The sequence below is a fragment of the Amblyraja radiata genome, chromosome 6 (genome assembly GCF_010909765.2).
Source record: "Amblyraja radiata isolate CabotCenter1 chromosome 6, sAmbRad1.1.pri, whole genome shotgun sequence".
Classification (NCBI taxonomy): domain Eukaryota; kingdom Metazoa; phylum Chordata; class Chondrichthyes; order Rajiformes; family Rajidae; genus Amblyraja; species Amblyraja radiata.
This window is the reverse complement of record NC_045961.1, coordinates 51,004,802-51,028,216: the sequence shown is the minus strand read 5'-3', so window position 1 is coordinate 51,028,216 and position 23,415 is coordinate 51,004,802. Positions and strand designations below refer to the sequence as shown.

General features: G+C 44.4%; 1 protein-coding gene across 1 annotated transcript in view; it reads left to right on the top strand.

The window, feature by feature from the left end:
* mtmr6 (myotubularin related protein 6) overlaps positions 1-23,415 on the top strand; it is a 34,888-nt gene continuing 11,473 nt past the window's right edge. The window contains exons 1-9 of the mRNA XM_033022774.1: positions 1-158; positions 9,101-9,223; positions 10,876-11,038; positions 11,860-12,017; positions 16,226-16,354; positions 18,336-18,470; positions 18,571-18,703; positions 19,892-20,001; positions 22,895-23,020. Coding sequence (XP_032878665.1) covers positions 135-158; positions 9,101-9,223; positions 10,876-11,038; positions 11,860-12,017; positions 16,226-16,354; positions 18,336-18,470; positions 18,571-18,703; positions 19,892-20,001; positions 22,895-23,020 — 1,101 coding nt within the window. The 5' untranslated portion in view covers positions 1-134. The remainder of the gene's footprint in view (positions 159-9,100; positions 9,224-10,875; positions 11,039-11,859; positions 12,018-16,225; positions 16,355-18,335; positions 18,471-18,570; positions 18,704-19,891; positions 20,002-22,894; positions 23,021-23,415) is intronic.

Here is a 23,415-nt window from a genome sequence, read left to right as displayed (position 1 = left end):
TGGGGCCGGAAGTGAAGGTTGCCGTGGAGGCGGGCAGGAGGTGGTGGTCGTGCGCTGCTCCGTGGCTAAAAACAACGTGTGAGCCCGTCTGTCTGTCTGTCCGTCCGCCCGCGGACCCCCTCCCTTCAGTTGACATGGAGCACATTAGAACCCCGAAGGTGGGTGATGGCCGTGTTTTTATTTTTTGCGTGGAATTGTTTATTGGGTGGAGATTGGTCTCGGGCCTCAGCTGTTGCCCGATCCCCAGGCTTTGGGACTGAAGGAGAGTCCCAACCCGCAGTATTCCCAGTCCATGTTTCCCAGAGCTGCTTGATTCACTGTTATTCCAGCACTTTATATCTTTTTTTCTGTATTAACCAGTAACTGCAATTCCATGTGATGATGATACTTTATTGTCACATGTACCTAGGTGCAGTGAAATTATTTGTTATGCATAGAAGCCAGTAAAATCATATTATAGACAAGCGCAATTATAGGCAAGTACAAAAGTGCAATGGTTGTAGTGTAATAGTAGACTCCACTGAAACAGTACACAAAGAGTCACCATCTTTCTGGAGCTCACGAAGTTTCAAAGTTCTTAAAAGTATTGGGGTCATTAATTTATTGCATTTTTATTCGTTTATATATTGTCCATGTGTACATTCAACACTATCATTCCCCTTTGCTCTACTTATTGTTCTTAAGTTTGGCTTGATTGTTTATTATCTGATTTGATTGATTAGAATGCAAAACAAAGCTTTCATTGTAGAACTGCAAATTCTGGTTTTATACAGAAGGCCACAAAGTGTTGAGTAATGGCATTCAGGCAGCATCTCTGTAGAACGTAGATAGATTACGTTTCAGGTTGTGCCACTTCTTGAGACTCTCATTGTACTTCGGTACACGTGACTAAACCCATATTCTCTTTACAGCCCTGTAAAGTGCTTACATACCTGTAAAGATGCTGCAAGTAGAAATGTAATTGTTCCCTTAACTTCAGATGTCACAATTAAACACTGTGGACTCCGTCATATAGTCATACGATACAGAAACAGGCCCTTCAGCTCAACTCGTCCTTGCTGATCATATGCCCCATCTTAGCTAGTCCCGTATGTCTGCATTTGGTCCATATCCCTCTAAACCTTTCTTATCCATGTACCTGTCCAAATGTCTTAAATGTTGTCATATTACCTGCTTCAACTACCTCCTCTGACATCTCACTCATATACCCACGACCCTCTGAGTGGAAAGGTTACACCTCAGGTTCCTATAAATCATGCCCCTTTCACCTTGAGCCTATGTCCTCTGGTTCCCTATCTGGATAAAATATTTTGTGCATTCGTCCTCTCAATTACCCTCATGACTTTAAACACCCCTACAAGATCACCCCTTAGCCCCCGCACTCCAAGGAATAAAGTCCTTGCTTGTCCAATATCTCCCCGTAGTCTAGGGCCTCGAGTCCGGGCAACATCCTCGTAAATTTTCTCTGCACTCTTTCCGACTTAATGACATCCTTCCTATAGCAAGGTGTCCAAAACTGAACACATACTCCAAATGCAGCCTTACAATGGCCTGTACAACTGTAACATAATGTCCTAACTTCTATGCTCAATGCCCTGACTGATGAAGGCAACTGTACCAAAACCCTTCTTGACCACATATGTGTCCAGACAAGTGCAACATTTGAGGAAAACATCCCTCAGTGGAAAGTCTTTCATGTAGCCTATTTATTGCAAAGCTTATCAGCTTTTCCAAACATTCAACCATCTTCCTATCATAACCCCCCTCCACCCCAAACCTCACCCGTTACCTGTCAGCCTTTGTCCTGTCCCTCTTCTCTTCTACCTTTCCTTCCTCCTCCCCCCACCTCCATCAGTTAGAAGAAGGGTCCCGACCTAAAACGTCACCCACCCATGTTCTCCGGAGATGCTGCCTGACTCGCTGAGTTACTCCAGCTCTTTATGTCCTTCTTTAGATCTGACCAGTACGTTCTATCTGTCATAAATGTATCATAGGTAAATTGACACTTTCGGTAAAGGTTCCTTTGAACTCCACTCATCTTGATCTTTTGTACAAGGTTGAATTATTTTTGATTTTCTGTTTAACCATTTGCATTACCATAAAATGTTCAATCTGCAGAGCATAAATTGTCAGCAATCTCAGTAATGTATTAACTAGATTTGCTAATTAACATGAATAGCGTCTTGGTTCTTTAGTGAAATGAGCAGAATGCATCGAGGCAATTTGGCCACTGCCTTCCATAAATGTCATAAACCTTTTGCAGGGTGGCACAGTAATTTTGCTGCCTTGTAATGCAAGAGACCTGGTTTTGATCCTGACCACGGGTGCTCTCAGTACGGAGTTTGTAGGTTCTCCCTGTGACCGCGTGGGTTTTCTCCGGGTGCTCTGGTTTCCTCCCACACTCCATACATGTGCAGGTTTGTTGGCTTTGGTAAAATTGTAAACTGTCCCTAAGGTGTCGGATAGTGCTAGTGTGTGGGGTGATCGCTGGTCGACAAGGACCCTGCAGACTGAAGGGCCTGTTTCTGCGCTATATGTTTAAAGTTAAGTCTTAATTTTACATATTTTCCATATATCTGGAGCCATAATGGATGTCAAAAGTCAGAACCACTATTTTTGTTAAAGAAAAGCATGGTGTTTGCTGTTCAAAAAGAATGTTCTTGTTTGTAAGCAATGTTAAATGTATTATTACTGGCACTGAATGAGTGTAACCATCCTTTAGATGGCTATCAGGCAGTAGAATCAATCTATTCAAAAGGGAACTGCAGATGCTGGAATATCGAAGGTACACAAAATTGCTGGGGAAACTCAGCGGGTGCAGCAGCATCTATGGAGCGAAGGAAGGTCTGAAGAAGGGTTTCGGCCCGAAATGTCGCCTATTTCCTTCGCTCCATAGATGCTGCTGCACCCGCTGAGTTTCCCCAGCAATTTTGTGTACCAGTAGAATCAATCTAGCCTGGCTTTAGATTCTGTGCCTACTGATATATGAAGATCATATTTAATCAATGATTTTCAAAAACCAAACAGCTTGAATAGACCATAGGAGAATGGCAGTGGAACTAGCCCTTTTTATGCACGAGCCAAAGGCATCATTCTCATTTTGAGCCCCAATCTCATGTCGACATCCGATTGTCCCAACACTTTATTCAAAATTATGCAAAGGGTTGAACAGTTCTTATTAGTGTTAGGTTACTTATGTTGTGTTTCTTAACATAGTTGAAAATAATGCGTAGAAATCATTGCTGACGTTCTCTTTTGGGAATGTTTAGTTTAGAGATACAGTGTGTAAACAGGCTCTTTGGCCCACCAATTCCACCCCGACCAATGATCACCCGTACGCAAGTTCTATCCTACGCACTCGAGACAATTTATAGAAGCTAATTAACCTATAAACCTGCACGTCTTTGGGATGTGGGAGGAAACCGGAGCACCTGGAGAAAACCCATATGGTCACATGCAGGGGCGGAAAACCCGGGGGGGGGGCAGAGGGGACACGCCCCCCCATGTTTTGAGAGGTGGGGGACATCCCCCCCAAGTTTTTGTGATCCGTATTTTAAAATCTCCGCTTTCCGCGAGACAGTGGGGGTGGGACTGATGATCGAGGGCGTGATGATTGGAGGAGGGAGGAGTGGGGGGGGTGGGACTGAGGATAGAGAGCGGCGATTGGAGGAGGGAGACGTGGCACAGGCCTGCACCTCATCCGCAGGCAGGATCGATCCCGGCCGGCTCTCCGGCGCTGTCCCGAGTGCCCCCCCCCCCCCCCCCGCGGGTGGCCAGAGAGGTCGGCAGTCAGACGGGCGCAGTACCCCCAGGCCCACAACCAGCACAGAGAAACAGCGCTAAACCCAGCTTAACCCTGCCTGTCCCGCCAGGTTAACCTGCCTGGGCTTGCGGGAAATATGGCCAGCGCGGAGAAGCAGCGCTGGTGTCCCATCAGTCCAGACAGGGCTGTAGTTAACCCGGTGTGACAGGCAGAGTTGAGCTGCATTTAGCACTGGATTGAGCCTCTGAAGCCTCGTGCGCGTGTGTGTGTGAGTGTGTGCATGCGCGCGCGGCCGCCAAAAAATTGTGTGTCCCCCGCCCCCTCCATGTTTTGATAGCGAGTTCCGCTCTTGGTCACATGGAGAACGTACAAACTGTACAGACAGTCACCATAGTCAGAATCGAACCCGGGTCTCTGGCGCTGTAAGGTAGCTCTATTGTTGCGCCACTGTGCTCCTTTATCACGTATCCTGCTACTGTAAACAAACAAAAAATGCTTTGCTTTTTCCTTGCATATCACTTTGCATGCATTTGTGTTGCTATTTAGGATTAAAATTACATAGAATATTTTCACATTGACAGTGCTCCCTTTTCTGATAGTGCCTCTTCTATTAATTAAGAAGGGTTTAAATACAGTAGGGGATTCTTAAACAGGACCAGTTAATTACCTATATAAGATGGGCGGTCAGGAGATGTGCCAATACTGCGAGATGTGGGAATTTGTCGACACCATTGATGTAGAAGATCCCTACAGCTGCAGTAAGTGTTTGAGGCTAGAGGAACTCCAGCTCCGCATTGATGAGCTGGAGACCCAACTTCATACGCTGCGGTACATCAGGGAGGGGGAGTATTACCTGGATGTTTTGTGCCAGGGGATGGTCACACCGACCAGTTTAACTAATTCAGTAGGCAGTGAGCAAGGAAAGGAAGGTGTGGCCATAAGCGAGGCAGGTAGGGGGAACCAGGAGGAGATGCGGCAGGAGCCACAGCCCTTGTCCCTGACGAGCATGACCGAGGCTCTTACTCAATGTAAGGACGGGATTAGGGGCTGTGGGAGGGATGAGCAACCTGGCTGCAGCACCGTGGATCAGGAGGCCATTCAAGAGGGGGGAGTTAGAAGAAATGTCGTAGTGATAGGGGATAGTATTATTCGGGGGGTAGATAAGGTTCTCTGCGGCCAGCAGAACATGTCCCGAAGGCTGTGTTGCCTACCCGGTGCTAGGGTTAAGGATATCTCTGCGATGCTGGAGAGAAATTTGCAGAGGGAGGGGGAGGATCCAGTGGTCGTGGTCCATGTGGGGACCAATGACATAGGAAGGACGAGGAAGGAGGATCTGCTGAAGGAGTTTGAGCAATTAGGGAATAAATTAAAAAGCAGAACCTCGAGGGTACTGATCTCCGGATTGCTACCTGAGCCACGGGCCAAATCGGCGAGGGTACGTAAAATTAAAAAGCTAAATGCGTGGCTCAAAGACTGGTGTGGGAATAATGGGTTTGGTTTCGTGGGCCACTGGCACCAGTACTGGGACAGGGGGAATCTGTTCTGTAAGGACGGACTTCACCTGAACGGTGCTGGGACTGGGTCCTGGCAAATCATATAACTAGGGCAGTAGAGAGGTCTTTAAACTAAGTAGCGGGGGGGAGGTATCAAGGGGGGTAATAACGGCAGGGGTAGAGGAAATAGAGCAGGGTATCAGTGGGGAAGCGGAAAGTCAAAATGTGACAGGAGACAGAATGTGTGAAGATAAAGCTCTAGATGTAAAAGGGGCAAAAACGGAAAGGAAGGGTAGTAAAAATCATCTGAAAGTGCTTTATCTAAATGCACGGAGTATTCGTAATAAGATAAATGAATTAACGGTGCAATTAAATATATATAGTTATGATATCGTGGCCATTACGGAGACATGGCTGCAAGGAGATCAGGACTGGGAGTTAAATATAGAGGGGTACTCGACAATTAGGAAAGATAGACAGGAAAGAAAGGGAGGAGGGGTGGCCCTTTTAATAAGGGAGGGAATAACGGCAATAGAGAGGAAGGATATTGCGTTGAAGGATCAGGATAGTGAAACAGCTTGGGTACAGATAGAGAATAATAAGGGGAAAAAAACACTAGTGGGTGTAATTTATAGACCTCCAAATAGCTGTGACGCTGTTAGTCAGAACATAAATCTGCAAATAGTTGACGCATGTAAAAAGGGAACTGCTGTAATCATGGGGGACTTCAATTTTCATATTAATTGGGCAAACCAAACTGGGCAGGGTAGACTAGAGGAAGAGTTTATAGAATGTATTAGAGACGGGTTCCTAGAACAGTATGTCACCGAACCAACAAGGGGGGAGGCAATCTTGGATCTGGTCCTGTGTAATGAAGCAGGATTAATTAAAAGTGTCATAGTTAGGGACTCGTTGGGAACAAGTGACCACAATATGGTCGAATTCCATATTCAAATAGAAGGGGAGCAGGTTGAAACTCAGGCTAGGGTGCTTAGTCTAAATAAGGGGGATTATGAAGGTATGAGGACTGAGCTGATTAAAGTTGACTGGGATAGCAGACTCAAGAATAAGACGGTACATGAGCAGTGGTGTACGTTTAAGGGTATACTGTATAACCTTCAAGAAAAATTTATTCCTATGAAGAAAAAAAGGGGTAAGGGTAAGAACAGTCAGCCATGGCTCAGTAAAACTATAAAGGATAGTATTCGGCTGAAGGCAAGGGCATATAAGGTAGCCAGAGATAGTGGAAGGGTAGAGGATTGGGAAGCATTTAAAGGTCAGCAAAAAATAACTAAGAGATTAATTAAGACGGGGAAAATAGACTATGAAAGGAATTTAGCGAACAACATAAAAACTAATAGTAAGAGTTTTTATAGCTATATAAAAAGAAAAAGGGTGGCTAAGGTGAACGTTGGTCCATTGGAGGGTGAGACTGGAGAGTTGTTGGTGGGGAACATGGAAATGGCAAAGGCATTAAACGAGTATTTTGTATCAGTCTTCACCATAGAAGACACAAAAAATATTCCAACGCTGGATAAACAGGGGGCGGTAGGAATGGAGGAGCTAAATACTATTAAGATCACCAAGGAGGTGGTATTAGGGAAATTAATGAGACTGAAGGAGGATAAATCCCCTGGGCCTGATGGATTACATCCAAGGGTCTTGAGGGAGATAGCAGTGGGGATTGTGGATGCATTGGTGATAATTTTCCAAAACTCCCTGGAGGCAGGAACGGTCCCAGTGGATTGGAAAATGGCCAATGTAACACCTATATTTAAAAAAGGAAGTAAACAGAAGGCGGGTAACTATAGACCGGTTAGTCTAACATCGGTGGTGGGTAAAATGTTAGAGACAATTATTAAAGAAACACTAACGGGGCACTTGGATAAACATGACTTCATCGGACAGAACCAGCATGGTTTTGTGAAGGGGAAGTCCTGTTTAACGAATCTGCTCGAATTCTTTGAGGAAGTAACAACCCGGGTGGATAAAGGGGAACCGGTGGATGTGGTATACTTGGACTTCCAAAAGGCTTTTGACAAGGTGCCACATAAGAGACTATTGCTAAAAATAAAAAATTATGGGATTGGGGGTAATATATTAGCATGGGTAGAGGATTGGCTAACAAATAGGAAGCAGAGAGTGGGGATAAATGGTTCATACTCGGGATGGCAACCGGTAACTAGCGGGGTTCCGCAAGGGTCGGTGCTGGGACCCCAGTTGTTCACAATTTATATAAATGATTTGGAGGAGGGAACCAAGTGTAATATATCAAAATTTGCGGACGATACAAAAATGGGAGGAAAAGTAGGGGATGAGGAGGATAGGAAGAGTCTGCAAAAGGATATAGATAAGCTAGGTGAGTGGGCAACAACTTGGCAGATGAAATTTAATACTAATAAATGTGAAGTCATTCACTTTGGGAAAAAAAATGATAGGGCAAGTTATTTTCTAAATGAGGAGGAGCTGCGTTGTAATGCAACGCAAAGGGATCTAGGGGTATTAGTACATGAATCACTAAAAGTTAGTATGCAGGTGCAGCAAGCAATCAGGAAGGCCAATGGAGTTTTGGCCTTTATTGCTAGGGGGATTGAGTATAAAAACACGGAGGTCTTGCTGCAGCTGTACACAGTATTAGTGAGACCACATTTGGAATACTGTGTACAGTTCTGGGGTCCATACTTAAGAAAGGATGTACTAGCCCTGGAGGCAGTGCAGCGAAGGTTTACAAGATTAATTCCTGCAATGAGGGGATTGACATATGAGGAAAGGTTAAGTAGGCTGGAACTCTACTCTTTGGAGTTTAGAAGAATGAGAGGCGATCTCATTGAAACATATAAGATCGTGAGGGCCCTTGATCGGGTGGATGCACCGAGGATGTTCCCAATGATCGGGGAAACTAGCACTAGGGGACATAGTTGCAGAATAAGGGGGGGCTCTTTTAAAACTGAGATGAGGAAGAACTTCTTCACCCAGAGGGTGGTTAATTTATGGAATTCACTGCCCCAGGGAGCAGTGGAAGCAGAAACTTTAAATATATTTAAGACTAAAATAGATGGTTTTTTAGCTGCCAAGGGGATAAGGGGCTACGGGGAGAGGGCAGGGATATGGACCTAGGTATGGTTAGTATAGTAAGACCTGAGTGATCTCCTGGACAAGTGTCGATCGCCTGGATTGGGGTCGGAGAGGAATTTCCCGGATTTTTTTCCCGAATTGGACCTGGGTTTTTATCCGGTTTTTTGCCTCCCCCAGGAGATCACGAGGTTCTTGGGGTGGAGAGGGGTGATAGCGGTATAAAGGGGAGGGTAGTGTCTTGTGTTTTGTTTCTTGTGTCTACTGTTTGTGGGTAAGTGTGTCTGTTTAGTGTTCAGCCATGAGCGAATGGCGGTGCGGGCTCGACGGACCTGGTGGTCTACTCTCGCACCTACTTTCTATGTTTCTATAAATGAGAAGGATCCACGTCTGTGAAGCCTGTTACCAAGCCTACAGTAAAACATTACAACAGTGGCCAACACATGGCTGTAAAGCACTATCAGTTTAGTTTATTGTCACGTACCGAGGTACTGTGGAAAGACTATACATGATTACAATCGAGCCGTCCACAGTGTACAGATACAGGATAATGGAAAGAGCGTATAGTAGTCGGAAAATCTACAGATCTGAGAGGAGATTAAAAGTATAGTTAAAGTAAGAAATGCTGCAGCTGGAGTAGAGATTTAAAAGAGTAGAGCAATTGGAATGAGTGATTGCAGATCTACTCCTGGAACTATCATGCAGAGAGTTGTCTGGATTGGGCCCATTCTTCCCTTATTTTTCAAAATTTTCTCTCTCATCTTTCCTATAGGTGGAGCAGGTGAAGTTATTGGATCGTTTTGGAAGTAACAAGTCAGTTATTGGAACCTTGTATCTGACTGCAACCCATTTAATTTATAGAGAGGTGACTACAGTCAATCCAAAGGAAATCTGGGTAAGTTTGTTCCCTTGTACAAATAATGCTTGCCATTTTCACTTTTTTTGGTCAGAAAATTTCTAATTTGTTTATAACTTGAGGTGAAATTATAACAGTGGAGTAAAGTTGAAGTACATGTACATGGATAGGATAGGTTTAGAGGGAAATGACGAAACGCAGGCAGGTGAGACTAGTGTAAATGGGGCATGTAGGTTGGCATGGGCAAGTTAAGCTGAAGGGGCTGTTTCCACGCTGCATGACACTATGGCACCCAGTCTCGTTTAAATGAAATGCTACATCTTGGGGAACATGGTGAATGTTTCTGCACCCTACCCTAGTATCTGCCTCTACTGTAGGGTGGTCACCAGAAGTGCACACGCTTCCAACTGTGACCAAACCAATAGTTTATAAAGGTAGGCATACCTTGATCACAGAGAGGGGGCAGTTAGAGAGGAGGTTGTGAAACTGTCTCCGGAGAGAGGAGAACTTCTTCAAGGTAGGCATACCTTGTCTAGTCTAATCCAAGTCTAGTCTAGTCCAAAGTAGTCTGAAGAAGGGTTTCGGCCCGAAACGTTGCCTTTTTCCTTCGCTTCATAGATGCGGCTGCACCCGCTGAGTTTCTCCAGCTTTTTTGTGTACCTTCAATAGTTTATAAAGTTGTACCTTAACCTCTCTGCTCTTATGTGCAACGCCCTAGCTAATGATCCTTGTGAGTGCCTTCGCCGCATTATGCTGCCACGTTCACAGGATCCTTGGATCTTTACACTAACGTCCCTCTGTACCTCAATACTCACAAGTGTATGCACAATGCAAACACGGTTCATTGTGTATGCATTGTGAAAGCACAGGAGCTGAGTACGGAAAAAGGCCCATCAATTAGTGCCATAGAGCAGGAGTCGGTAACCTTGTTCTGCATAGGGGCCAGGACCCATGTCTGTGAGCGGATGGCGGGCCACATCTATCGCCACAGTGTAACACTTAGTGTTTTTCGCATTAGATTTCACGTGTTTTCAATTAGTTTTCTGCAGTTCCCTGGTCGGCTCGCCTGCCCCGGGACTGGCTGTAGTGCCCAGGTCGCCTGCGTGCCCCGGGACTAGCTCCAGTTCCCAGATCAGCTTGCGTGCCCGGGACTGGCTGCAGTTCCCAGGTCGCGAAAACTAATTGAAAAAAAATACGCCTGCGGGCCAGATGATTTTGGGTTACGGGCCGGATCCGGCCTGTGGGCCGTAGGTTGCCGACCGCTGCTTTAGAGTCATACAATGTGGAAACAGACCCTTTGGCCTAACTCGTCCACACTGACCAACATGCCCCATCTACACTAGTTCCACCTGCCTGTGTTTGGCCCATATCCCTTTAAACCTAACATATCCATGTACATATTTAAATCCTTCTTAAACATTGCGATAGTTCCTGCTTCATATGTACTTTTCTGTTATTATAATTATGTGTACTTATTGTCTTTTTCATAAATGTTTCTAACTCACTCCTATTTCATTCCGTCTTAACATCTATTCTTTTCTGTTGTGAACTTTTGAAATAGTTCTTGCCACTTTAATTTATTTTCTCCACTCCTCCACTTCCCCAAATAGTTGAAGACAGAAATTGAATGTCGCACTGTTTGAGCATTTCTGCGTTTAGTAATATTTCTGCTCTATATTTTTATGTTTTAGATAATGCATCATCATATTGCTGTTGTGGAGAAGCTACCCCTGACAACGGTTGGGTGTCCGCTTGCAATTCGGTGCAAGGATTTTCGGGTCATTCACTTCATTATTCCACGAGAAAGGGACTGCCATGATATTTACAACTCTCTCCTCAAGCTCTCATGCCCAGGTATGTACGTTTCTCAAAAGCAACATACTACACAGGCAGCACAGCGGCATTTAGGGGAGGCACATAATATTCAGGCAATATTAGAGGCAGAGAAGATCAGTTTGAGTTGGCATCATGTTTGGCACAGACATATTGTGCCAAAGGGCCTGTTTCTGTGCTGAACTGTTCTAGGTAATGTTTCATGTGTTATATATTTTTGACTCCCGACCAGAAACACCACCTATCCATGTTCTCCAGAGATGCTGCCTGACCTGCAGTGATACTCCAGCACTTTGTGTCTTTAGACCAATAAATTTCTATCTAACTTGCTTGCAAATATTTTACTGTTACTTTGGGTTTAAATATTGGCATTTTTAACAGCCCAGTACGTATCCTACCATCACGTTGTAAGGACACTTTTATTTAGGTTTATTAATGTCACGTGTACCGAGGTACAGTGGAAAACTTTGCTCTGTATGCTATCCAAACAGAATAGATACAGGTTTAGGTTTATTATTGTCATCTGTACCGAGGTACTGTGAAAAGGTTTTGCATGCTATCCAATCAATCAGATAACACCATTCATAAATACAATCAAACAAAACTCCAGTACGATGGAGCAAAGGGGAAGATAAATAGTGCAGAATATAATTCTCAGCATTGTAGCACATTTTAGTGGGCATGTTGGAAAATCCCCTATTCTCTAAATATTAAAAAACATCTTTAACCCTGGATGAAAACTTGTGGTCTGCCAAATTAAGGTTCTCTCATTTCCATTTGTATGTGAGCATTTGCTAATCTTTCAAGCTTGTGAAGCATTTAAATATATTCCTCAATTCCAGTAAAGTACGATGACCTGTATGCATTCGCTTTCCATCCGAAGAAGACTGAATACGAGAGGGAAATGGGCTGGAAGGTCATTAATTTAACCGATGAATATAGTCGTATGGGAATTCCAAACGCTATCTGGCAACTAACGGACGTAAACCGCAGTTACAAGGTAAGGGTGCACTGAAAGTTTAAAAGAACAATTAATATATGTGTTTAGTCAGGTATTCATAAGTATGTTGAATTGGAACCACAGCAAGCCATTTAGTTATTGCCAATCAAATCAGCCAGTCTTGATCTCTACTACTTGTTTCTCGCCACCCAAACATCTTAAATTTGTTTGGTATTTCTTAAATACGTCACATGCTAATACAGTGAGAGATGTTGGCTTCTGTTTCCAACTGCTACTCTGAGGATCTAATAGGCAATTTCCTTATCATTCAAAAGTGATATTTATTTGCATTTTAGAGATACAGCGTGGAAGCAGGCCCTTTGGCCCACTTGGACAGCACCAACCATCCCACATATTTCACCTATCTGTGATAAATGTCAACACTCAGAGGCTAATTTAACTCATACTGTAGTAAATTGTGTAAAAATCAAAAATTTCTGGACGGATATTTTTAGAATAATTTCGGAAGTTGTTAATACCCAATTGGATCCCGACTCAAACCTAATAATATTAGGTATATCAGAACAAAGCCTAAAACTTACAACAAGCCAAAGAAACTACCTTGATTATAGTATAATAACTGGGAAAAAATTAATATTAAAATTTTGGAAAAGTCCAACAACCCCCACAATCAAAATGTGGATTATGGAGATGTTTGAGACCTTACATTTGGAAAGAACTAGACTTGGCTTAATTGACAAACAAGAATTATTTGCTAGAATATGGTCTCCATTTATTGACTTTTTGAAAGGGTAAATTGGTCCGGCACGGAAGTCTGACTGAAGCTTGAACCCAGGATTAGATAAATAGTTATGCTTTATAATCTATGGACCTATCTCCAAAGATGTATTATTGATAATTTATTCTTTTTATCGTAGTTTTTTTCTCTTCTTTCTCACTATATTAAAAAAACCCAAATAGAAGCAGAGTTAATATATAATTGATAAATGAGGATCCCTATTACTCTGGTAGCTGGAATCCCATCTATTAACAATAAGTAATTGATATACTAAATGTGTTTTGATTATGATATGTACATGCTTCTAATAAAAATATTATTTAAAAAAAAGGACAGCACCAACCAGTGATCACCCCTTACACCAGCACTATCCTACACATTAGGGACAATTTACAATTTTACTGAAGCCAAATAACCTACAAACCTGTACAAGTATGGGAGGAAGCTTGATGTTAACAATATCTGTGATATAACAATTGTAACAATATCAATAAGGCTGGTTGGTGTGGACTCAGTAGGCCAAAGAGCCTGTTATCCAATTTGTTTCTCTACACTAAAACTAAGATGCTGCCTGACTTGCTGACTCCTTCCAGCACTTTGTGTTTTTCCCATAAGATTCCCACATCTACAATTTTCTGTCTCCAAAAATAGCAGGTTCTCTGAATTAAGTCTAACATGCAGAGTCAGAGCTTGCATTGGACTTCCTTATAAAAGTGCAGGAAGGTCACAGATTGATAGGGCACAGTGTGATGACGAATTAAAGCGGCCGGCAATGAAAAACTGAGGCTCCCCGCTGTGGTCTGAAGCCATGTGCAGTTACCAGTCACCAGTATGGGTGTTCAAAAGGGAACTGCAGATGCTGGAATATCGAAGGTACACAAAATTGCTGGGGAAACTCAGCGGGTGCAGCAGCATCTATGGAGCGAAGGAAGAAGGTCTGAAGAAGGGTTTCGGCCCGAAACGTCGCCTATTTCCTTCGCTCCATAGATGCTGCTGCACCCGCTGAGTTTCCCCAGCAATTTTGTGTACCCACCAGTATGGGTTATCTGGCAAGGCTGGTGTGACCTGACTATGTAAAATGCACAATCTATATATCTATATTACTAAAAGCCTGTTCTTGACCGGTTTTGGCGATCTGTGCTGCGATTTCCGAGAGAACGCCACCACCTACGGCCGTCATTTTTGGCCACCTCGCTCAGAGCCCCCCTCCGCCGCATGTGTGCCGAGGATTTTTCCTGTCTATGAAAAATGACAGAGATATTAATGTTTTTACAAAATTCCCCATTCTCTCTGCTGCCCCTGCTGGAGGGAGGGGGAGGGACTATAAAACCAGGAAGTGGTGTGCCTCAATCAGTCTCTGCAAGTGGTGTGCCTCAATCAGAGCTCTGAATAACACTGAACAAATGTCTCCACAGCTGTGAGTACCCATAATGTGGTTTGAAAATGAAAATATGGTGAGTTTGAGGAAAAAAGCACTGCCTGCAAATGGTTGTTTGGGTTGAAGTAAAAAGGCACCCTCTCCTCTCCCCCCCCCCCCCCTCTCCTCTCCCCTCTCCTCTCCTCTCCTCTTCCCCCCCCCCCCTTTCCTCCCCTCTCCTCTCCCCCCTTTCCTCCCCTCTCCTCTCCCCCCTTTCCTCCCCTCTCCTCCCTCTCCTTCCCCCCCTCTCCTTCCCCCCCTCTCCTTCCCCCCCTCTCCTTCCCCCCCTCTCCTTCCCCCCCTCTCCTTCCCCCCCTCTCCTTCCCCCCCTCTCCTTCCCCCCTCTCCTTCCCCCCCTCTCCTTCCCCCCCTCTCCTTCCCCCCCTCTCCCTCCCCCCCTCTCCCTCCCCCCCTCTCCCTCCCCCCCCTCTCCTCCCCCCCCTCTCCTCCCCCCCTCTCCTCTCCCCTCCGCCCCCCTCTCTCCCCCCCCCCCGCCCCCCCTCTCTCTCTCCCCCCGCCCCCCCTCTCTCTCTCCCCTCTTTTTCTCCCTCTCCTCCCCTACCGTCCCTCCCCTAAACCCCCCTCCCCTCCACACACCCCTGCCCCCTTCCCTCCCCCTCCCTGCTCCCCACCTCTCCCCCTCCCCTCACCCCCCTCAGCACACCCTCTCTCCCCCCCTCCCCCTCTCCCCTCCTCCCCCTCTCCCCCCCTCCCCCTCTCCCCTCCTCCCCCTCTCCCCTCCTCCCCCTCTCCCCTCCTCCCCCTCTCCCCTCCTCCCCCTCTCCCTCCTCCTCCCCTCCCCTCTCCCCTCCTCCCCTCTCCCCTCCACCCCTCCTCCCCCTCTCCTCTCCTCCCCCTCTCCTCTCCTCCCCCCTCTCGCCTCCCCCCCCCCGCCTCCCCCCTCTCTCCTCTCCCCTCCCTCCTCCCCCCCTCTCTCCTCCCCCCTCTCTCCTCCCCCTCTCTCCTCCCCCTCTCTCCTCCCCCCTCTCTCCTCCCCCCTCTCTCCTCCCCCCTCTCTCCTCCCCCCTCTCTCCTCCCCCCTCTCACCTCCCCTCCTCTCTCCTCCCTCCCTCTCTCTCCTCCCCCTCTCTCCTCCCCCTCTCTCTCCCTCTCCTCCCCCTCTCTCCCTCTCTCCCTCTCTCTCTCCCCTCCATCCCCTCCCCGCTCCCCTAAACCCCCTCCCCTCCACACCACCTACCCTATTCCCCCTTCCCCCCCCCTCCCTGCTCCCCACCTCTCCCCCTCACCCCCCTCTCAGCACCCCCTCTCTCTGCCCCTCACTCTCACCCTCTCTCTCTCCTACCCCACCTTTCCCCCCTCACCCACCCTCCCTCTTCTCCTCCTCTCCGCCCCACTATCCCTCTTGCCTCTCTCTGTGTCTCTGTCTCTGCCCCTTCTCTCTCTGCCCCCCCCCCCCCCTCTCTAGATGTGACTGCAAGTTGGGGGCTATGCGTCAGTAGATAGGGTGGTTATGGGGTAAAAGGAGCAAATTAATAATATTAATATAATATCAAGGGTAATTAACGTGAGTGCGGGGGGGTGGGGGGGATAGTTAGTGTGTGTGACGCTGCATGCCGCCTCCCCCCCACAACCGCACGTTGGGGGAACAGACCCAACAGGTCTGCACTTGGTCTAGTAAATGCTTAGATGTGATAATCTTCTTCCTCCCCCATTCCTTGTCGACATTAATTTCCTTATGTTCCTATATGGGGCAGTTCTTTATCCTTCCCCTCTCCATCATAATGCAGCAAATGTTGTTTTTCTTTTGATAGAGAGTCTTGGGCAGGCAATCCAGCATTGTGGTCTTGTGTTCTCAGCCTTTTGTTATCTGATCACGGATGCATTCTTCTTGCCTTTTCTTGCCTCCAGCTTATTTTAAAATGTATTATTTTCAATTACCTCTAAAATAGCATTCTTTGTTGCTTAAAATTTCAATCTTTAATTTGCTGATCAGATTAATGTTGATATTGTACAGTCAAGCTCGTGATGACAAAGCTGTTTTATAAGTGTATTTTTTAAATTTCATAATTATCCTTGCTTTTCCCTCAATAGATTTGTGATACATACCCGATACACCTGTATGTTCCCAAAAGTGTCAGCAAGCCCATTATAGTTGGAAGTTCCAAGTTCAGGAGCAAAGGGCGATTCCCCACATTGTCCTATTTTTACCAGCAAAAGCAGGTATGATTAATGATGTGTGGTGGGGTGCGTTGGTATTCATTGCAGTGAGGCCACCCGCACATGCATTAAGACGTAATATAAAATGCAGAGGAAAAGAGATAATGAAATGTCATGTAGGAGAGATCAGGTGCCAAACGGCGTAATAATGCAAAGTAAGAGTGAAAACTATTATTGCGACTTTACCTGGAAAGAGGACTGTTATCATTTATCTTTCAATGCTTCTTTATTATCACGGTACCAAGATACAGTGACATTTTTGTTTTGCATACAGATCAGTAAGATTATTGCCATACATATGTACAATCCCTAGTTGAGCACAGAATACATAGAAACCGCCCACTGAGTCTATATGCAAGAGTCGCCAGGTTTTGGCGCCATTTTCAAGTCCCAGCTCCAGCTGGCCACAAAACTCGTTGCAGCCATCACCTCCATCCAGTCATCTCTCAACTGTCATTCCTCTCCTCGCCCTGGGGTGCCTCCCGCAGCCGACCTTAAACGCGAGGAAGGTAAGACCTCCCGGTTCTTCTTACTGGCCCCTTGTCCAGCGTCCGTCGCCAACTCCCTCCACCCTCCTCTCTGGTTCTTAGTCTTCGGGAGCGAGCAGGGACCGCCCTCAACACCTTCCCTATCTCAGTTCCACAGCGGGTGAACCTGACCTGTTGTTGGGGTGTAGCCAAGACCTGTGCACTGCGGACGACTTGATTGTATTCATGTATATTAGAATTATACAGCATGTAAACAGGCCCCTTGGCTCAACTTGCCCACACCGACCAACATGTGCCATCTACACTAGTCCCTCCAGCTTGCATTTGTCCCATATCCCTCCAAACCTGCTCTATCTATATATTATTTTGACTGAAGAGCCTGCAAATAAAATCTTTTCACTCTACCTTGGTACACGTGACGATAATAAAAAAACTAACCAAATGAACTTGGCCCTTGGGCAGTGGCACAGCATGAGAGGGTGCTGTGAGAAGGGAGAGAGTGGTTGTGGAGGCGGATGACTGAACCAGTGTTGCAGAGGCGATGTTCACATGGAATGGTGGTGGCTTTTAATTGATGGCATTTTCGGAGTCAAAGTTGTGTTCAAACCCACAGCAGAATTTGATTATGTTAATCATTAAACCGTATAGGAGGGTGTTATGGGAGATATTTGCTGTCGTATAAATGCATGTTGTTGTTAACCATGTTTAAAAAGCAGTCTTCCGAGATCCAAAGGTACCAGGTGTGGGGAATGGCGGGACGGATTGTCACTGTTTCGGCTGCATCGGGATGGCACAGTGGCGCTGCAGTAGAGTTACTGCCTTACGGCGCCAGTGGCCTGGGTTCCATCCTGACTACCAATGCTGTCTTTATGGCGTTTGTATGTTCGCCCTGTTGGTTTTCTCCTGGTGCTCCAGTTCCCTAACACAGTCCAAAGTTGTGCAGGTTTGTAGGTTAATTGGCTTTGGAAAAATTGCGAATTTTCCCGTGTGTGTGTGTGTGTGTGTGTGTAGGATAGTGATCATGATTCATAGCGGTAAAATAGATTTGTCTTATCCACTGAACCTTTAGATTGTTTGACTGAAAGATACAGCATGGAAGCAGGACCCCTGGCCCATTCAGTCCATGTTGACCATTGATCACCTGATCACACAAGTTCTATGTTGTCTCACTCGCTACACACGAGTAATTTAAAGAGGCCAATTAACCAACAAACCCACACGACTTTGGGACATGGGAGGAATCTGGAGCACCCGGAGGAAACCCACTCGATCACAGGGAGGACGTGCAAACTCGACAAAGACAGCACCCGAGGTCAGGACCGAATGTGGATCTGTGGCGCCGTGAGGCAGTGGCTCTACCAACTTTGTTGCATTGCTTCCCATGTACGTTGATGAGATTGAACCATCACCAAAGCAATGACTGAATTAGCCTTCTCTGTTGATCAATGTTATACTGTTACTACTTCGGTCGTGTGCTTTCTCTCACCTGTTTGCAGGCTGCCATATGTAGGTGCAGTCAGCCGTTGTCTGGCTTCAGTGCTCGGTGTCTAGAGGATGAACACATGCTGCAAGCAATAAGTAAAGCCAATCCTAACAGTCACTTCATGTATGTAATGGATACAAGGCCAAAAGTATGTGTTAATTTTAACATTTAAATTCTCATTCATAGCAAGAACCTATTTACCCTAGATCTACAACAGGTTTTGTGAGTTATCCATTTTTTTTTAATAGCTAAATGCAATGGCAAATCGAGCTGCGGGCAAAGGATATGAAAATGAAGACAATTATTCCAATATTAGGTTCCAGTTTGTTGGTATTGAGAATATCCACGTAATGAGAGGAAGTTTGCAGAAAGTCAGTGAAGGTAACTTTTAGTAACGTCGCATCTCAACTTGATGGAAATGAACCTTGTGAGTGTACTTTCTTTTCCATATTTTCATAAGTTATAGGAGCACAATTAGGCTATTTGACCCATGAGATCTACTCCGCCATTCAATCATGGCTGATCTAACTTTCCCTCTCAACCCCATTCATCTGCCTTCTCCCCGTAACCCCTGACATCCTTACTAATATAGAATCTGTCAATCTCCACCTTAAAAAATATCCATTGTCTTGGCCTCCACAGCGGTCTGTGGCAATGAATTCCACAGATTCACCACCCTCTGAAAACGATCCCATCTGAAAACGATGAGTGATACAGAAATTAATTTCCAAAAGCATAGTTTATTCACTGTTCTTTACGGGTGAATCAAAGCTGTGTGTAAATTGCTTGAGTTTTCCAATAAAGGATGCCATTTTGGGATAAGAGCTTTGGATACTCATTCCCAGGGTCATATAGCATAGAAAATGTCCCTTCAGCCCAACTCGTCCATGCCGACCAAGATGCACCATATAAGCTAGTCTCATTTGCCTGCGTTTATAAATTTGTTCAGTATTTCAAATTTCCTAAACCACCCTGGTTATTCTTGATGGTCAAATGGCCTAATTCTGCTCCTATTTCTTATGATCTTATTAGATGGGCATGATCGGCATAGATGCAATGAGGAACAATGGGCCGAGGGGTCTTATTTATGCTGTACAACTGATTGTAAAAGTTATTGAAAATGATAATTATAATTAAGATGTGGGATCCACATCTGTCGTCTCCTTTGTTCTGAATACAGATGTTACTTGGACTCTTGCCCGTTTCTTGCATCTTCTTGTTTTCACACTTGTAGTGTTTGATTAAAAACATGAATCCACTCCCGCTGCGCTCTGCAAGGAAGCCAAGAGATTTTCAACTAGAAGTGTATTTAGTGTCATCAAAGAGCCAATATTTCTGCAGTGTTTACATTATTATTTAAGCAGAGGGATTAACCGAGTCACGAACACCGATGAATGTTTGAGCATATTCTCAAGTTTTGTATGGAGAAAAATCCTTTTTGTTACTTTTATGAGGGACGAAACAAAAATTATTTGTGGTTGAGAAAGCAAAAAATATGCTGTTCTTGTCATATGCGCAAGCTTTAAAGATATTCTGAATTGTACTAAATATATACTTTCTGGTTTTTAGTGTGCGGAACCAAAGCTTTAACTTCAAATGACTTCTTGAGTGGTTTGGAGAGTTCTGGATGGCTTCGCCACATCAAAGCTGTTTTGGATGCTGCTGCACTTCTTGCTAAAGTACGTACAATTTCATAGCGTCAGACATAGAGTCATACCGCGAGCGAAGAGGTCCTTCAGCCCAACTTGCCCACCCTGACCAACATGCCCCATCTACACTAGTCCCATCTGCCTGCATTTGGACCACATCCCTCTAAACCTATCTTATTCATGTACCAGTCTAAATGTTTCTTAAACATTGCGATAGTACCTACCTCAACTACCTCCTCCGGCAGCTTGTTCCATATACCTATCAACCTTTGTGTAACAACAGTTGCCCCTCGGGTTCCTATTAAATCTTTCCTCACCTTAAACTTATGTCTTCTGGTTCTTGATTCCCCTACTCTGGGTAAAAATTCTGACTTTACCCTATCTATTCCCCCCATCTTATACATCTCTATTACTATTAAAACACAAAGTACGTGGTATAACACCAGGAAAAGCATTCAACCAAGAAAATCAAGACCACGGCCAAAGTGGTATCTAAACTGCTTATACACACTTATTCTAAAGACAATAACTAACTGCAGAAGCAATGATAAGGTATATGTATGTCAACAAGCACATACAAACTGATCATGTAGTTGCAAATGTATCATTGGGGTTATCATGTGGGCACATCCCTTCACTGGTGATGTGCAAGATCAGCCCTTCGTCCTCCTGCGCTCCAAGGAATTAAGTCCTAGCCTGCTCAACCTCTCCCTATAGCTCAGGCTCTCGAGGTCTGTCAACATCAATCTGCACCTTTCCAGCTATATCAACATTTTAAAAACTCATTAAAAAAAAACCATATGTAATGAATGTTAATTCGTTATATATATATATATATCTTTATGAGTTTTTATTTGCAGCTCTACGTTGTGCCATAGTACAACGTCATCTCTTGACAAATAATATTTCTATGAAAGAAACATAGATAATATGGGTTCTATTTGATCAGTTTGCACAGTGCCCTCCATAATGTTTGGGACAAAGACCCGTCATTTAATTATTTGCCTCTGTATAATTTGAGATTTGTAATAGAAAAAAATCACATGTAGTTAAAGTGCACATTGTCAGATTTTATTAAAGGCCATTTTTATACATTTTGGTTTCACCATGTAGAAATTACAGCTGTGTAATATAGTCCCCCATTTCAGGGCACCATAATGTTTGGGACACATGGCTTCACAGGTGTTTGAAATTGCTCAGGTGTGTTTAACTGCCTCCTTAATGCAGGTATAAGAGAGCTCTCAGCACCTAGTCTTTCCTCCAGTCTTTCCATCACCTTTGGAAACTTTTATTGCTGTTAATCAACATGAGGACCAAAGTTGTGCCAATGAAAGTCAAAGAAGCCATTATGAGACTGAGAAAAGAATAAAACTGTTGGAAACCTCAGCCAAACCTTAGGCTTACCGAAATCAACCGTTTGGAACATAATTAAAAATAAAGCTTACTAATCACAAAGGGACTGGCAGGCCAAGGAAGACCCCCACAGCTGATGACAGAAGAATTCTCTCTATGATAAAGAAAAATCCCCAAACACCTGTCCGACAGATCGCAAACACTCTTCAGGAGTCAGGTATGAATTTGTCAATGACCAATGTCCGCAGAAGACTTCATGAACAGAAATGCAGAGGCTACTGCAAGATGCAAACCACTAGTTAGCCGCAACAATAGGATGACCAGGTTACAGTTTGCCAAGAAGTACTAAAAAGAGCAACCACAGTTCGGGAAAAAAGGTCTTGTGGACAGATGAGATGAAGATTAACTTTTCTCAGAGTGATGGCAAGAGCAAAGTATGAAGGAGAGAAGGAACTGCCCAAGATCCAAAGCATACTACCTCATCTGTGAAACACGGTGGGGGTGTTATGGCCTGGGCATGTATGGTTGCTGAAACAGCGTAATGAATTCTAAAATGTATAGACACATCCTATCTGCTTAAGTTCAAACAAATGCCTCAAAACTCATTGGTCGGTGGTTCATTGTACAGCAAGACAATAATCCCAAACATACTGCTAAAGCAACAAAGGAGTTCTTCAAAGCTAAAAAATGGTTAATTCTTGAGTGGCCAAGTTAATCACAAGATTTGAACCCAATTGAGCATGCCTTTTATATGCTGAAGAGAAAACTGAAAGGGACTAACCCCCAAAACAAGCATAAGCTAAAGATGGCTGCAATACTGGCCTGGCAGAGCATCACCAGAGAAGACACCCAGCAACTGGTGATATCCATGAATTGCAGACTTCAAGCAGTCATTGCATGCAAAGGATATGCAACAAAATACTAAATATGACTACTTTCATTTATATGACATTGCTGTGTCCCAAACATTATGGTGCCCTGAAATGGGGGGGACTATGTATAAACTCTGCTGTAATTTCTACATGGTGAAACCAAAATGTATAAAAATTGCCTTTATTAAAATCCGACAATGTGCACTTGAACCACATGTGATTTTTTTTTTTTAATTTACAAATCTCAAATTATGGAGTATAGAGGCAAATAAATAAACGATGAGTCTTTGTCCCAAACATTATGGAGGGCACTGTGATATTATCATTCATTGTAACAATTTTATTAGCCCAACTACGATGGTGAACTCTCAAGTAAGAGGATTAATTCTTTGAAGTAAAAGTTATCTAAATCAGAGTTACACACTTTACTAAAATAGAGGCAAGGAACTGCAGATGGTTTTTAAAAAAAAAGACAAAGTGCTAAGAGTAACTCAGCGGATCAGGCAGCATCTCTGGTGGACGATAGGATAGGATTCTCCTGACTCAATTTGTTACCTTATCTTTGCAAAAATTAACATCAATGACTTGACAAAATGTGAAAATAAAAATTATATATAAACCTTGAGTTTCTGCACGATGGCCTAAAGAAATGTGAGCTTGATGGCTCCATCACTTGCCTTTTTCTTTATTTTGTCCAGGCGGTTGGATATGATGGTGCCAGCGTCTTAGTCCATTGCTCTGATGGTTGGGATCGTACTACACAGGTCTGTTCCTTGGGATCTTTGCTGCTGGATCCATATTACAGAACAATAAAAGGATTTATGGTAAGTAAAGATCATTATCATATTTTTAGCTCTGTGCAGATTGTATTCAATTTGATGAATAACAATTCAGAAATTATTGTACCACATGACAGGGCTTGATAAATGACACTGGTTTTGATTAATCTCACAAACTGTAGACAACCAAATTGTTGAGATTTTTCTCCCCTCCCTCTTTTTTACCCCTTCCTTGTTTCTCTCTTAGCTGTACCCCACCTGGACTAGCACACATTTCTCCCCTTACCCCTAGATTCCCTCCTCTGGCTTCACAAGTCACACATCTTCTATCCTCATTTCACATTGTTTGCTCTTTCATCACTGGCTTTTGTCCAACCATCTGCCAATCAATTCCCTTCCCCCACTCACCTCACTCTCTTCCAGCTTTCTCTTTGTGCCCC